At 38.1% G+C, this 16,725-nt stretch overlaps 1 protein-coding gene and 1 non-coding gene across 2 annotated transcripts; both read left to right on the top strand.

Annotated features, from left to right (window-relative positions):
* Positions 1–370: 370 nt before the first annotated feature.
* Positions 371–13,069, top strand: LOC133881901 (dicarboxylate transporter 2.1, chloroplastic). Its single transcript, XM_062320971.1, has 5 exons — positions 371–1,310; positions 6,718–7,031; positions 9,442–9,890; positions 10,323–10,452; positions 12,771–13,069. Exons 1-4 carry the CDS (start codon positions 513–515, stop codon positions 10,436–10,438), a joined length of 1,677 nt encoding a protein of 558 aa, XP_062176955.1. The 5' UTR covers positions 371–512; the 3' UTR covers positions 10,439–10,452; positions 12,771–13,069.
* On the top strand, positions 8,781–8,874 carry LOC133882985 (small nucleolar RNA snoR80). The gene has a single exon (XR_009902798.1). It is a non-coding gene; the product is annotated as a small nucleolar RNA snoR80 (small nucleolar RNA).
* Positions 13,070–16,725: the final 3,656 nt, after the last annotated feature.

Raw genomic sequence — 16,725 nt, 5'->3', positions numbered from 1 at the left:
AATCATCTATTAATTCAGGAGCTTTTTTCATATTTTTCCCATATAATAAAGTCTAACATGTTAAAATACGAATTATTTAATTTCAAAAAATAATAATATCCTTTTCATTTTGAAATAAAGATGATTCATTTTATTTTATAAATTTAATAGTGTATATTTATTGCTACAGTGTATTTGATTTTTTTAAATAACAAGATAAAGTCAAGAGACACTCTTCCATAATAATTGAGATTTGATAAAAATTAAATACTCTAAAAATTCCAACAGAGTCTCATTCAAAAGAAAAAAATGTTAAAAAAATCGACCTTGCCATATAATAATTTATATTATATAACGACCATATATTTTCCATAAATTTCCCACCTCGCAAACAGACACGGTGACACCAACCAGACACCGGTATTTTTCTTTGGAAGTTCCGTCCAGTGTCTTCACTCTGTCAAACTGTAAAACAAGCAAAAAGGTGGTGCTCTCCCCGCTCTCTGCGCAGCAAAAATCTCATTCAGCGAAACATGGAGAGCTTTGCCCTCCACTCTCTCTCCACCTCCGCCTCCCCTTCCTTCTCTCTCCTCCACCACCGCTCCCGCCCCATCTCCAAATCCCCGCCGTTCCTTCTCCCCGGCCACACCCTACCCCGCTCCTTCCGCACCACCATCCGATCCTCCTCCTCTATCTTCCCCCCATCGCCGAAGCTCTCCCTCGGCTTGAAACCTCGCCTCCCACCCATCCACGCCTCCTCTTCCACAAATTCACCATCCCCACCTCGTCCACTAGGCGTCAAGCCCATCCCTTTCCTCATCTCAATCTCCGTCGGCCTCATTGTGCAGTTCCTCGTCCCCAAACCCCCTGAAGTCTCTCCCCAGGCATGGCAATTGCTCTCCATTTTCATCTCGACCATCGCCGGCCTCGTCCTCAGCCCCCTGCCCGTCGGCGCCTGGGCCTTCCTCGGCCTCACGGCCTCCGTCGTGACTAAAACCCTGTCCTTCTCCTGCGCCTTCTCCGCCTTCACCAACGAGGTCATCTGGCTCATCGTCATCTCCTTCTTCTTCGCCCGCGGCTTCGTCAAGACTGGCTTGGGCGATAGGATCGCCACCTACTTCGTCAAATGGCTGGGCAAGAGTACCTTGGGGTTGTCCTACGGATTGACGATCAGCGAGGCGCTCATCGCCCCGGCGATGCCAAGCACCACGGCGAGGGCCGGCGGCGTCTTCTTGCCAATAATCAAGTCTTTGTCGCTATCGGCGGGGAGTAAACCGGGCGATCCGTCGGCGAAAAAGCTCGGGTCTTATCTCGTGCAGTCCCAATTTCAGGTTGGATGGATATTTTTATAGTTCCATGAATAGGCATTTTTTTTTTTTGAGACAAGTTCCATGAATAGACATTCCTGCACAAGGATTATTTTTATGACTTTTTGAATTTATTGATTTAATATATAATAATTATATCGAAGTGGTATGCATTATTAAATGAGGCCATGTATATATTCTATGTATGTATGTATGTATGTATGTATGTATGTATGTATGTATGTATGTATCAGATTTGTGTCGTTTGAGTTATAGTGTCTTTTTTAATTTTATTTTTTGGGTAAAGTATCTTTTTTAATTATTTAGATAATGTTTATTGGTTATTGGCTTGGAATAGTGAGGAATTTAGTACTGCTAGTGGGATTTGTATATGCAATGATGTAGAGACCCAATAATCTTTTATCTATTTGTTTATTGCGTGGTTAGTCCAATTGCACATCTGAGGATGTTTACCAGCTATTGTCTTATTTGATGTCTAATACTACTTACTAGATTAGGTCCATTAGGGGAACCTTCGAAAATGCATTGGGTAATGCAGTGCGATTTTGATATTGGGAAGGATGTGGCTTGGAAAACGCACTTAGGATTAATTTTTATTTGATTAAAAATACCTTTGTCGGCCTTGTGGCTAAGATCAAGTGTAGTACTTATAAAAAAAATTATTTGATTAATTGTTGTTAAAGAATATCACTATGTATGACCCTTCTAGATTTGTTGGCTGTGACTTACTTCTCTGAGTTTCTGTCCAATGCTATTTCTCCATTGTCCATGTAATAGTCCAAATATGTAACTTGAGGAGGCATGCACCTTGAATTGTTTGGGAACCATTGAATATGATCAATACTTTTAGTCATAATACCATTTGAAAAGTATATCGTTTACTCTCCCTGTATTTGTATTTAATTAAAGGAAATTGTCCCAAAAGTATGTTATTTGAAAGGTATTTACTCTCCACCCTCGCCCTCTATTCAGGTGGATCTCCACCCCCACAGTTCCCTTTTGGGGGTGGATATCCATCCCCGTGGAGATGTGCATGGGTGGAGCCACCCCATCGACCTCTTTCTGGGGGGTGGTTCTCCACCCCCGCAAAGGTGTGTGGGGTGGAGCTCTCCACCCCTACCCCTTTGTGAGTGTGAATCTCCACCACTTGTGCCCCCCAGTGAGGTCCACCCCACCACCTTTGTGGGGGCAGAGCCACCCTCCATCACCTCCCTTTGTGGGGTGGAGGGTGGCGGTGGAGTGGATCTCCAGCCGTCTTTATTTTAATTTTTTTTTTTTGGCATAGTTTCCCACATGGAAAGCTAACGTGTACCTGGATACACGTGTCATATTTTCATTGGTCTGACATGGGCAATATGATGGGTAATCTGACGGAGAGACTATTTGTCACTTGAGCAAAACTTAGGACTTTAATTCTCAAAATTAGAAATTCAGGTCTTTATCTGTTAGAGAGGCAAAACTCAGGGACTTTTCATACAATTTCCCTTTAATTAATATGAAACAAGTTTATGCTGTTGATGTTTGTAGAAATACACTTGAGAGTGACGTTCTTTGCTTGGACGATAGTTGTTAGAATAGTTTATGAGTCAGTTACTACTACGTCTTCAAGGGGTATGCTCCGGATAGTCTTCCACATGAGTCACTGCAATCACGAAGAAGGTTAGACAAAAGAGCTTGCCGAAGCGGGCCAGCAGGAAGTAGCTCCGATGCCTAAGTAAGATGATGATTTGAGGAGGAGAAAAAACTTTGAGAAAGCTAGTGTTCTTGTGTGTGTGTAACGAAAAAGTCCGAATGCGTTACCTTTCTCCCTTTTCCCGTATATACCTTACCCAATCTTCATGATGATGATGTCATACCTGTTTTCTCCTTCCTTTTTCTTTAGGTAGCTAGTCTCCTCTTGTTTCCTTCTTGCTTACATTCCGCGGCTTTAGCATTTAATCTTACATTCATTAGTTGTCAAATCAGTCGCTTCCACGTCTACTCAATTCTTCTTCCGTTTAATGCTCTTGGGGCTTTGGGAGGGCCTTTAAGAAGTTGGTTTTGGTCACTCGAACGACTTTGGCGATCGAGGAGCGCTACACGATCTGCGGTTGTTGGCAATTGGTTAACACATTCTTGATGACTGGCGATAGCTTGCTCCTCTCAGTGACCGTTATTGCCTCCTACAGTGTGGTCATCGCTTCCTCCTAAAGTGAGCGATGCCTGGCCCTGGCCCAAAATCGATCTACTACTCGCTAGTAGGCGTAGGCGAGGGCTCACTGTGTGGATGGGCTTCTGGATATGGGCCGTAACTGCTAGGCCTATTTCAATGGCCCCACCGATCAAAACGCTTCAAACGATCAAAACGCTCGTTGTGATCACAATAAAATGATTCCAACGAGCGGTTTGGTGGGAACATGTTAGTAATGGCCTATAGCGCAACACGTTGAATGAACGGAGTACAATTAAGGATCAAGCCGTTGGGGCTTGAACCCTCCGTTCGCAAACAAAATAAAAAACAACAAAGGTTGGCAGTCCCATAGCAGAAGAAGAAAACGTCTATTCATTATAACAAAATATGTTCTTGTTTGTTTTCTTTCATCGAAGACTATCTACTAGTTAGTCTTACGATAGCAAATCTATGCTACTCGCTAACAACCGCCACTGTTGCTTGAAGACTCTTCATTGTTGCCAGAGGGCCTCAAAGCAGCCGGACCGGCACCCCCGCCGAGCACGTGCTTCATGTGTAGTAATCGGCGGCGGCTGCGTTCCGCCAACGCCCTCGTTGCGATCATATCACTGTCCCAAGTAGCTTCCTTCCCATCTAGCCACCCTAGCTTGCGACCATGTTGGAAACCTTCGGCGTCGGCCAACTTTCGAACCATCCCGTTAGAAACTTGACTTTCTTCCAACTGCAGATGAGTTGCATCCCGCAAGATGTGGGCCTCTTCCAACTGTTCGCGAGCCTCCAACACGGTAGCTCTCAACTGACTCACCGACAGGGAATAGATGTTAGCCGTCATCGGATCTGGAGGCGATCGAGGCGCAGAGGAATCGCCGTGTTGGTTCCAGTTACCACCCATCCCTGCACCCACGAACAAACCAAGCTCTGACGATGACCTTGGGCCAGTAGAAAGCTCGTCGTTAGAGAAATCACCAGGGATGTTATACATGTGTTGTTCACAGTACGGAGCCGCAGGAGCGGCACCTCCATGACGGGCGCGTCGATAGTTCCTGGTGCAGGAAGATCTTTGAGCCCCACCCCTATACGGAGAACCGGATGCCATGACAAAAAAGATCACTTCAACACGTTTAAAGGTAAGGGATGATTAAGACACCAGGATTGGCTTTAAAAGAAACTTCCTAGGCGTGAAGTTAAGGAATAAACCCAAGGCGTCATAAAAGAGAGCATAAAGGCCCCTGCACACGGCGACTTTTCAGCTTTAGGGTCGCTTCACCTGCTCGGGAAGATGCCAATAACCTATGTCAGCAAATCTAGGAACTTGTAAGATTCGACTAATCAAAATTAAAGCATTCAACTGCCACTTAATTCACTTTATCCCTCTATACATGTGATTGCTAGAGGGAATTGGTGGGTAACTATTAGGACATGGGCCTGGTAGTTATGACCCATATCCAGAAGCCTATCCACACATTGAGCCCCCGCCTACTAGTGGGTAGTAGATCGATTTCGGGCTAGGGCTAGGCATCACTCACTTTAGGAGGAAGCGATGGACACACTGTAGGAGGCAATAGCCGTCACTTTGCTGAGAGGAGCGGGCTATCGCCAGAGTGTTAACAAATCGCCAGTGATCGTAAATCGCATAGGGCTTTGCGATCGCCAAAGTGGTTTGAGTGACCAAAACCCACTTCTTAAAGGCCCTCCTAGAGCCTCAAGCGCATTAAGCGGAAGAAGAATTGAGTAGAAATGGAAGTGACTGATTTGACAGCTAATGAATGCAAGATTCAATGCTAAAGCCACGAAATGTAGGCAAGAAGGAAATAAGAGGAAACTAGCCGCCTGAAGAAAAAGGAAGGAGAAGATAGGTATGACGTCATCATCGTGGACATTGGATAAGGTATAAAAGGGAAGAGAGAGAAAGGTAATGCATTCGAACTTTTCATTACACACACAAGAACACTTGCTTTCTTAGAGTTTTTTCTCCTCCCCAGATCATCATCTGATTTAGGCATCAGAGCTACCCTTGCCGGCCTGCTTCGACAAGCTCTTTTGTCTAACTTTCTTTGTGATTGCAGTGACTCGTGTGGAAGACTATCTGGAGGAAACCCCTTGAAGATGTAGTAGTAACTGACCTAGAAATTGTTCTAACAATAGCAATAGAGAAGATCATCACCATGGACAATCTAAAGAAACGACATGGTGTTGCATGTGCAAGAAGAATATGGAGTGAGTTGATTATCTTCTACTTTATTGTGAGATTATCAACGCTCTTAGAATACCATCTTCAGTAGTGTTGGGTTGGCCTGAGTTATGCCTGGTCGGGTAATAGATCTCTCTACTTGCTGGAAAGCGATTGGTGGTAGGTTTCAGCTTGATATAGTTTGGAAGATGATTCTGTACTGCCTTTTGTGGTGTCTTTTTTGGGAAAGAAATGATCAGAGCTTCGAGGAATGTGTGAGGACTTTGGTGTTTTCATGTTTTTTAAGATTTTTTTTTTTTAATTTTTTAATTTCATTTATTTATTTATTTTTTTCTGCTACTAGTTAGGCATCTCTCTTCTATACTTCTTGTGTACTTGGGTTGCACGTTTGTGCTTTTCAATAAAATTACGATTACTTATAAAGAAATAAAAAAAGAAATACAATTGCAATGATGGTTGATTATCTAATGGTCTCAATTCCATGTAAGGAACCATGGACCCCTGAATGTTCTGTTGACATGGTATGCATAAAATGTGATTATGTATTCTCTATATAGTTGTTTTGGTTCAATTGGACTAGACAGGCTTGGGAGTTCTTAGGATCAAAATGGTTATTTTCCAAGGATCTTTTCAGACATTGGAGTATTATAACACATTGGAATTTTTAGGTAAAAAATGCAGTATGGATTGAATAGAATGAAAGGAACATGCGGGCATTTTCATGAGAGAAAACTGCTGACAGAATGGGTTTCTTGAGTTGTTTTTAGTTTCAGGGGGTTGATTACGAGATTTTCTGCTTTATTAGAGACCTCTATTTTATTTTTTTGGAATAACCTTACGCTGATAAGTAGGTATATTTTTCTGTCTTTCCGGACAGATGGATGTGTTAACTATGTTAGATGATCTCTACATTTCTTTTTATTCCTCATTTATGCATATTATAGTATGTTCTTGTTAAATTTATGAATGCATGTTATTCAATCTTGTTAATTTGATCGTCCTGTGATGCCTAGGTGACTAATGCATTGCTCATGTGTGACGTGTAACAGGCTGCAAGTAACTCTAGTGCTCTTTTCCTAACTGCTGCAGCTCAAAACCTGCTTTGCCTCAAATTAGCCGAGGAACTTGGTGTGATAATTTCAAGCCCTTGGGTTTCTTGGTTCAATGCTGCTAGTTTACCAGCACTTGTCTCTCTCCTAGCTACTCCGCTGGTCCTGTACAAGCTATATCCACCTGAAACCAAAGACACCCCTGATGCACCTGCCATGGCTGCAAAGAAACTAGAGAACATGGGTCCTGTAACAAGGCATGAGTGGGTGATGGTTGGTACAATGCTTCTTGCAGTCTCTTTATGGGTCTTTGGGTATGTAGTATGTCTTACTTCATGGTATTAGTATAAATTATCATCTCAAATTTATATCCTCATATCATGAACTGTTTTTTTTTTCCTGGCTGGTAATGAGTAGTATAAATCAATTTAAAAAAATTACAGGGCTAGTTGAATTCTCCAATTATTCTTTGTAGCACTTGATTTGTTGCCCACCTTTTTTGAAAATGTATTATCCTAATGATTGGTTGAACTATTGGTCATGTACATAAGGATATCATCAACTATTCTTGATGCCTTTCGATAATTGGCATGTGATATGAGTTATATAATATGCTGTATATTCTGCACAATTTTGTTTTAAGGATTTTCGGAGTCCTATAGTTTGATTTTTAATATCGTTGTTAGGTCAAGTTTTGCTTTTGCGAAAGATAGTTAAGGCTTGCTAATTATGTTTAGTTACCTTTGATAGTTATGTAGAAACAATAAAGAGGCATTACTTTTAGTGAATTGTGTTATTGGTAAATAAGTTCACTAAAAAGTTTGAAAGGATATGGAATTGGTTAAAGCTTGCAGTTTGGTGCGATTTACAGTTGCTTGCTGTTCCCAAGATTTGTATAGATTACTTAGTTATTTTTCTATTTCAGTTGGTCACCTATTTTAAGATGAGAAAAGGTTAACAGAAGCATCATGCCCCATTATATTGAATTCATCAGTTACAAAATTGTTCAGATTTATTGCTTGTATGTTTTAATTTCTGTTTTTACTTAAACCCCTTTCACCAGTTAAGTTTGCCTGAGCAGATAAAATGTCCAGCCCAACTCTATTTTCGCTACGCCTCATAATTCAGATTTACTTTTCAAATCCCGTGTGTCCTATTAGACTTTTTATGGCATTCTGGCAGAAACATAGAATAATGAAAACTAGATAGGAAGAGGGGGAGGATATCTGAATAGAAAAATCTTTAGGAAGACTGGCATTTAGTTGGAATGTGGATGCAGACAAAATTTTAGATGCTTTCTCAGGTTGGCTGCACTGCTTTGTCCATCAAATGCTGACAGCATATCTGCATTGCACGGTGTTTTTCTGCCACCTACTTTTGGAATTTTGCCTCTCAAATATGCAAAATCTCTTCAGCCTGGCCTATCTATAAAGTTGGAAGTTATGAAACTCCTCTCTTGTAAAATATCCCAGGTAACACATCCATTTTGGGCCCTGTATAACAAGGAACCTTCATTACTAAATATTATCTTTCACGTCCCTGCTATTGTTTCTGTTGACACCGATATAATTTTGCCAATAGGCTATCTTGCTTTTCATCTGGAAAACAGCCTTTTAGTGTTCTCTCTTCCAGACAAAGATTTTATTGAAAACCTTGGTGTAGAATTTGAAGGGTTATAGTTATGTATAGACACCTTTTCATACACAACTGTCAAAAAATGGCGTCATGGCTTCCTTTAGAAAGTTTTTTTCTCTGAAATCTTGATATAGTGTGAACTTGGACAGTGAGATGAGGCACACAAGTGGGTCTGACACATATGTCATAAACCAAAAACCAAAAAAAGAAAGAGAAAAACAAGAAAAGAACATGAAAGAGTTTCACAAATTGGTGGTGGCTTACTTAAGCACCTCAAGTGACAATAAGGCTTTGAGCTGTCATTTTTAAAAGAATTAAATGTCTGGAAAGATGCTTTGTTTGTGTCATTTGATCTATAGCCCCCGTCAGTTTGGCACTTTATTTTCTGTATTAGAGATACAACATGTTAAGCCTCTTTTTAGATTTAATTCAGGTTGGCTTGGGCACTATATTTATCAGTGTGGCTATCCTGATGAATGGCTATTTCAATGCCATTTGATCCCGGAAACACCACATACATTTTTTCTTAGGAATAATTGTACTTATCAAAAAAAAGATTTAATTCAGGACCGTATTAGTCAAAGTCTTCTTCCACAGATTGGTAAAGTATGTGGTTTTATAATTTTCTCTAAAGTTGACAGCTTTGTTAGTTTTATACAATCTTCTTGTAGCCCTAGAATCGAGTCTTACATATTATTAACTGGTAGTATCTGAGTAGAAACAAAAGGTTAAAATATGGGTTGCCTTGATCACCATGCTAGTGACCTCTAATTACATCTAATAATATTCTCTAGTATTCATTTGGATTTGTAGGTAATTTTTCCCTTGTGTTGCATGAAAATATGTTCTAGATTCCATCTCTGTCTTTTCATCTTCTGCTTCAATAGAGCTTTTTTTGGATGTAATTTTAGTGCTAAAAACAATCATCATATTCTTTTAGTGTCTCCCTGCAGCTCAGTATATTTGATATTCTCATTTGTATTAGCTGAAAGTTGCAAGCTCATTATATCTGCAGATTATGGTTCTATTCAAGTGTGTTGTGTCCAATTAGGTTTCTGAATAATCAATATTTTGTTGGTCTGTTTGCAGAGAGGCTCTTGGTATAGCAAGTGTTGTAGCTGCAATGATAGGCTTATCAATACTCCTTTTGTTGGGAGTCCTTGATTGGGATGACTGCTTAAGTGAAAAATCAGCATGGGATACCTTGGCTTGGTTTGCCGTTCTAGTGGGTATGGCAGGCCAATTGACAAACCTTGGTATTGTGACCTGGATGTCTGATTGTGTGGCCAAGTCCCTTCAATCTTTCTCCTTGAGTTGGCCTGCTGCACTTGGTGTTCTTCAGGCCTCTTACTTCTTCATCCACTACCTCTTTGCAAGTCAAACAGGTCATGTTGGAGCTTTATACTCCGCATTCCTTGCTATGCATTTGGCAGCAGGGGTTCCTGGTGTGTTGGCAGCTCTGGCTTTAGCTTACAACACAAATCTTTTTGGTGCTCTAACGCATTATAGCAGTGGTCAGGCTGCTGTATACTATGGAGGTATGACTCTTTATGCATATCACGCATAATATTTACTGATTCATTTTTTGTCGTTTTTAGATGACAATTAGTCTTGCTCCAATTATTCTTCTGATCTTACTTACGAAAAAAAAAAGAAAAAAAAAATTATTCTTCTGATCTATAGTTTCTGTTTCTCATTTCTTCCATTTCTTTTGGAAGGTTCTACTTTTTGCCATTTGGTTGATAGTGATGGAAAAGAGAAGATTTTGTTTTTAATATTATTGTGGCCATTAAGCATAAAGTAATTTCAAGATGTCAATGTCCTTTCATTCTTATTGATTTTAAGGGCAAACGATGGAGTATTTCTTTAAGAAAGCCTTCAGAAGTTAGCGTTATGATATATTTTTTTTTTCTTTTAAGGTCTGTTGCAGCATGGCATCTGATTAGATTTTTATCGTTTTTTCTCAACAGCTGGTTATGTAGACCTTCCTGATGTATTCAAAATAGGGTTCGTAATGGCTCTTGTCAATGCTATCATCTGGGTAGTAGTTGGAGCTTTCTGGTGGAAATTTTTGGGCCTATATTGATTTTCAATTACAATGTAAGTAAATGGTCTTCCCTGGTGTACATTGCCATCTTTGAGGACATTATTGAGCTTTTTATCTCAAAGAAAATTTTCATTTTTTATCTGTTATCTTTACTAGCTTTAGCTCCGTTTTACCGTTGAATTAGTGCAACAACACGAGTTGAAATATCAGTTACTGTTTTGGGAAAAAATAAAAATAAAAATTTGAATTGGACTCGTTTTTCTCTATGTTTAATTCAGCATGAAACCTTAGTTCAGAGCATTTTTGGGTAATCGGGATCCTTTTTGTGCTCTACTATGAAGAATTCTTTGTAATGCTTTCTTCTCATAGCATGCCTCAATTAGAGGTTGATATGCAAATCCTGTATCTGTTGTCATTGCTTACTTTTTATTACTGAACAGCTTTGGGATTATAATGTCTGTCGATGGCCTTTTTTTTCTTTTTTTTCCTCTTTTGTGGAATTTTCTAAAAACCTATTTTAGATGATAATGAATAATGAGTATACTTGAGAAGCTTGGGAAAGCTTCAGTCTATGTCTTTGCAAAATTTCCTGCAAATTCCATTCGATGGCTTTAGTATTAATTGGTAAATGATATTTTTCACATTCTAGCTTTTTGACATAGTAGTTACTGTAACCCAAGCAATAATTATGTGAAATATTTAGAGAGGTGATTCTTAGTTAGGCTGGGGATGTGCTGGCCACTTGGTAATGAATTCTGCTTGGAATTATTAACCACTACCTTTTAATGCATGCACATGTTGGGGAAAGCTTCTCTAAATAGACAGCAGCAGAGTTACTTCAAAAGTTAGCTTTGTGATGTTAGAACACTCCCAGTGGATTATGCATATCCAACTTTTAGCCAAAATGGCTAACCAAAACACTAAAATCCTCCCAACCGATTATGTAAATCAAATGAAAAATGGATTTTTGCTGCATTCGTCGACAGCAACCTATGTTATTTTTATTCATTTCCATTTGTCCCTCTCTCTTCCTTTACACTTTTCTTCCTCTTTTTTCTCATTTCTGTCTCTCACCAATGAAGAACATGCTTGGCTTTACCCAAACTTGGAGAAAAGAAATTTCTCATTGTCTTCACTCCCGACCACTGCTCTCCGTTCTTCCCCCAAGAAGAAAAAATCTCCTTGTTTTCAGTTGTCCGAACCTTATAAAGCTGGGTATGTTTTCTGAAGCTTATATAGAATCTCTTTCCAGTTTTCCGTACTTCACCCAAGCCCCTGCATCCACCAAGAACATTTCTTCCCTTAAACGTAAAACTTCATATTGATAAAGCTGGGTAATTATTTTTTTTTTTTTGTAGGTAAGTTTGTTTGAAGCTCTTAATGCTATTTTAAACCCATTACCTGGATGGGTCTTGTGTGTTTATGTTTGGTTGCTGATGTTGGGTCTGCTCTAGAATGATAAAGCTTGTTTGGAGTGATATTTGGCTCATAACTTCTTCAATCCTAAAAAACAATCCCCAGTTGTTTTTGTTTTTTTTTTGTTTTTTTGTTTTTTTTTTGTTTTTGTTTTTCTTTTTTTTGTTTTTCTTTTTTTTGTTTTTTTGTTTTTTTTTTTTTAATTTTTATAATTTTGTATACATAATTGTTATTTGGTTTCATGTGATGAGTTTTCAATGATACTATGTTGGTGACGGTGGAGAATTGTGCGGTGATTATGCTGCTAGAGATGAGAGTTTTATTTGTTGTTTGTGGTGGAAATGGGTTTTTAATTAAAATGAATAAAATATTCTAAAAACTATTATTTTAATAAAATAGAGAAAAAGTTTAGATAAGCTGATGGATACAGGTCTTGAAAAGTTGTTAGCTAAAGTAGAAAAAGTGGGGTTTGATTAGCCATTTTACATTGAGATATACATAAACTATTGGGAGTGCTCTTATGTGTCAACTCAGATATTAATGCTTTTATTCTTTTGTTCTATGTTTCTTCAAATACCTTAGTACATATGTTTATTAGTAGATTGTTGTTGGTGATTATAATTTCTTCATTCTTTTTTCAAAGGTTTTTATCAATTTTGGGATGAAAGTTTCTTGCAAAATGCATTTATCATTGGCTTCTCACATAGTATTTCCACTCTCTGCTTTGGCTTCTTGGTCCGTTAGAAAGAGATGCCATGTCTCAATGATCACCATCATGCAATTTTTAGAGTTCTTATAAGCTTTATGCTCATAAAATCTTGGTTGGTATAGATTTGCAGTGTGGAATTCCATGTGGTCATGATTAGCAGCATGAAATTAATTTTGATTTTATGTAATTTCAATGTTTGAGTTAGATCAATACATACTGACCCTTTCACAAAATTGTGAATGGTAGGGAGATTTGTAAATTGATTGAGCTTTACAAGAATCAGCTCTACCTGTTTTGGCATCAAAAGTATATATCAAACAGGTAGCATTAATGGAACAAAGGTGAATGCTGCTATTCCTGCATTTGTGGCAATCGATCCTCACTTTTGGCAATGCGAGTCTGTTAATTGTTAGACTCATTGTCATTGACAAAAATTTATTCAGATCTGCATAACAGGATGCTTTTGTTTATGCATGTAACGAAAACTTTTTCCCAACATTTAATAGAGTAATGACCTTGAAAGTTTCGAATTCTTTCTCTTCAAATTTCCTTTTACCAAGAAAGAGTAACCAAAACGCTTTATCGAGACTTGTACGAGTGAAAATCTTGTTAGTAGTAATCGACCCCTTTCCGTTGCTCCTGGTGGTGGTGGTCGATGAATTTTTAATCACCCATTGATATATTGCTGCAAAATACAGAAGAATATTCATATTTTCAGAAATCACAATGTGGAAAACATATATAAACCTTGGAAAGGTGGTGCTTTACCAGTTTTGACTTTGAAATTTTCCTTGTTCCAAGTCGTGACTTTGATGGGAACAATTTATCAGGGAGTTTGCCCGAGAGCATCTTCCAGCTGCAAAATCTCAGAGAACTGAATCTTGAGGATAATAGCATCTCTGGGCCGCTGAATAATGGATTTGGTAACCTCTCTAACCTTGTGAAACTGGATATCTCCTCTACTATGTTTTCTGGAGATCTTCCAGATGTTCTTGGGAGCCTTACAAGGCTTTAGCATTTCTCAACCAATTCAAATCTATTTACTGGCCGTTTGCCTACTTCGCTGGTGAACTCCCCATCACTTCAAATGCTAAATTTGGACAACTCTCTAATTGGTACAATTAATCTCAATTGCTAGGAACAACCTTAATAGTGAACTTCCCAATGCTTTTAAGAATCTTCTGGCCCTAACGCATCTCTGAGTCTCAAACACCAGCCTTGTTAATAAATATATCATCAACTATTGGGATTCTGCAACACTGTAGAAACTAAGTATGATAGTCCGTACTTTGAACTTCCGTGATGAAGAAATGCCTGATAATTTCAATCTGCAATTCAACAACCTCAAGGGTCTAGTTCTTTTCAATTGTAAACTCAGAGGTTCAATCCCATAAGAAATATACATTTCTTTGATTTAGGTTCAAGCTTACCCTTATTCACATGACAATAAGCAGGAGAAGTAAAAGTTTTCAAATTCAAATAATCAGCAAGAGTACCAGGCATGCCTCATAAGGAGTTCTATAATCAATAGCAATCGATGGACAACGGTTGACAAAATAGCAAGTTGTATTAATTGCCAGAGTCCAAAAATTCTTGGTCAACCCGACATTTGAAAGCATGCAATGCGCTCTCCCCAACAGTCATGCTCATCCATTCAACGACCCAAATCAGTTGTGGAATTAACTCTAAACTGAACTTGGCTCTACAGTACTTCCCGGAGACACAATGCTCACAAAAGTCGAGCATTCTTATTTTCTGGTCACAAAGCAAACCCTGATTGCTCAATATTGTCATACCCCTCTAACTCATACGACCCAACTGCATATTCTATAACAAGGTAATATTTGAATTTGTATCATTTAAATAAGACAACAGTTGAACTTGTCACAATGTCACCGTACTGCCCTGAAAAAAGTAGAGGCCATTAACATTGTTACATTTCATCACAGCCAATAAGCCTATATTAATTCAAATGGCTCCATCTTCATTAGAATACTTCAAATCAAGGGAGTCCAAAGTGCTTAAAAGAAATAAGATTTTTTCTTCAACTCTCGTATATATTGAACATCTGTCATAGTCCTAACAATTCCGTATGCATCCTTATTCTGATTGTCAATAGCAACAATCTTACATGCTACATCATTTTCTATCAAGACTGAATCACCATTAATTAACTCATAGATACTAAATCAATACCTTGTATGGCACATATGAAATGTACATACCGAATTAAGAACCCACGTGTCATTAAAACGACAATCGGAAATGCTAACTACATGGACAAGTTCTGAACCATTAAATTTTTCTTCAACAACACCAACCATAGAAGAGGAACTTGACTTATCATCTTTCCCTTTATTTTTCAGCTTCAGACACTTAACTTTGTAATGCCTAAACTTGATGCGTCAAAGGTTGAAACTAATATGACCTTCAAACTTTTGTAGTTTGAATTTTGCAGAAGTCATCCCGAACCAAAAAAAAAAAAGAAAAGAAAAAAAGAAGCCCCAAGCTCTGATTCTAATTTGGTGTGACTTTTTTTGGATCGCAAAGAAGTAGAAAAGAACATAATAAAAAAAATATGTCAATTACACATGACACCAAGACTTACGTTGTTGGACTGAACAAGTCTACATCCATAGCCGGAGACGACCAAGAGAAAATTTCACTATCAAAAGATGGAGTGCAAAAAGTAGTGAAAAGAAAAAAGCGCTTAATAAAACCTAAAGTTCTGATACACCTAAATTTCACTTTTACACAAAACAAAATATGGTAAAAAAAAAAAATCTAAACTCTCTCTATTGTGCGGCACTAAAATATCGAGTGTATGTGTCGTTTTTAAAAGTGTCAAACTTGGCTGTGATAAGTCAGTTAAAGAAGCTAAAAATAAAAAATAAAAAAAATAAGAAAACCTTTCACGACTACAAAATAAGCTAGGACTGAGTATAGGTTGGTTTATCAAATTATCAAAAATTTGCAATGTACCCCAAATGACAAAAATATACTTAATAAAAAATTCAAAAAAAAAAAAAAAACTAGTGACAGACCCACGACAGGGCCGTGGCCCGTGGGTCACCTGACCTTTTTTTTCCTTTTCCTATTCCTTTTTTATTTCGAATTTATACGGATATTTGTCTTATTGAAAAAAAAAAATTAGTAGCATTTTTGTCTTTTTGAGGGACAAAAAGGGGTACATTGCAAATTTTTTGTAGTTTTGAAGGAAAATTGATGTAATCTTTAGTTCATAAGAATATTGCGAATTGAGTGTTAATTTGAGGGAAATATATCTACTTTTTTCATAGAAAACCAACTTTAACATGGCCCAGGTGAGATGACTCTATGCAACTCAAGTCACTCACGACACGGTCTACATTAGAAATCCATGCCATGATTATTTTTTGGGAGGGTCTTTATAGTCACTAGTATTGTAAATATCAAATTGCTTATATTTGTTATCATTTCATGGCACTTGATGCCTTGAGTACCTTTTTTTTTTTTCTTAAGATTTCTCTTTACTTGAGAACTCATGCACCTTAGGAATTTAATCCAAATAAAGTGAACCCACTCTGATCTTAAGTGAAAATTGGAAAACAAGGTTTAGACCCCAAACACAATGTTCAACAATCACAATGCAGTAATATAACAATTTAAAAGTCTGCAGTGATAACAATTATCAAACCAATAATAAATAGCAAACCATCAACACAAGTTTTTGTCGGCGAAGAGGAAACCTTTTGACATTCAAAGGTAAAACTTCTATGGGGCAGTCAAACTTAGAAAATCACCATAAAAGAAGAGTGATACACATGTAATAGACACTTACAAACCCCCTTGTAAAGCTAAGATCATCTGTATGCAAAAAAAAGCTTCTTACTTGCCTCCTCAGAAGGCTCCAACTCCTCACTGGCCTATCTTCTTTATCGGATTTCTTTATCGACCCACCGGTAGACTTCAACTCATTGTTGATGTAGATCGAACAAATGTGGTTTGAATAAAACACTTCAAGAGAATAGACAATGAAAACTTTGAAATCATTAATTTTTTTCTTGGCACATGAATGAGAATGAGAAGGTTTAATCTCAAGAACAACATGAAACCTCTCTAAAATAATTGAGAAACAACCTCCTTGCCTCCCGAAGGTCATGAGTTATGATCCTTATATAGATTGGGGAAAAGTAAGGCTTTTTAATCATAGTTGGCTAAG

This window comes from Alnus glutinosa, chromosome 11 (assembly GCF_958979055.1).
Source record: "Alnus glutinosa chromosome 11, dhAlnGlut1.1, whole genome shotgun sequence".
Taxonomy (NCBI): Eukaryota; Viridiplantae; Streptophyta; class Magnoliopsida; order Fagales; family Betulaceae; genus Alnus; species Alnus glutinosa.
The sequence above is the reverse complement of the archived record's forward strand: the minus strand, read 5'-3'. Positions and strand labels throughout refer to the sequence as shown.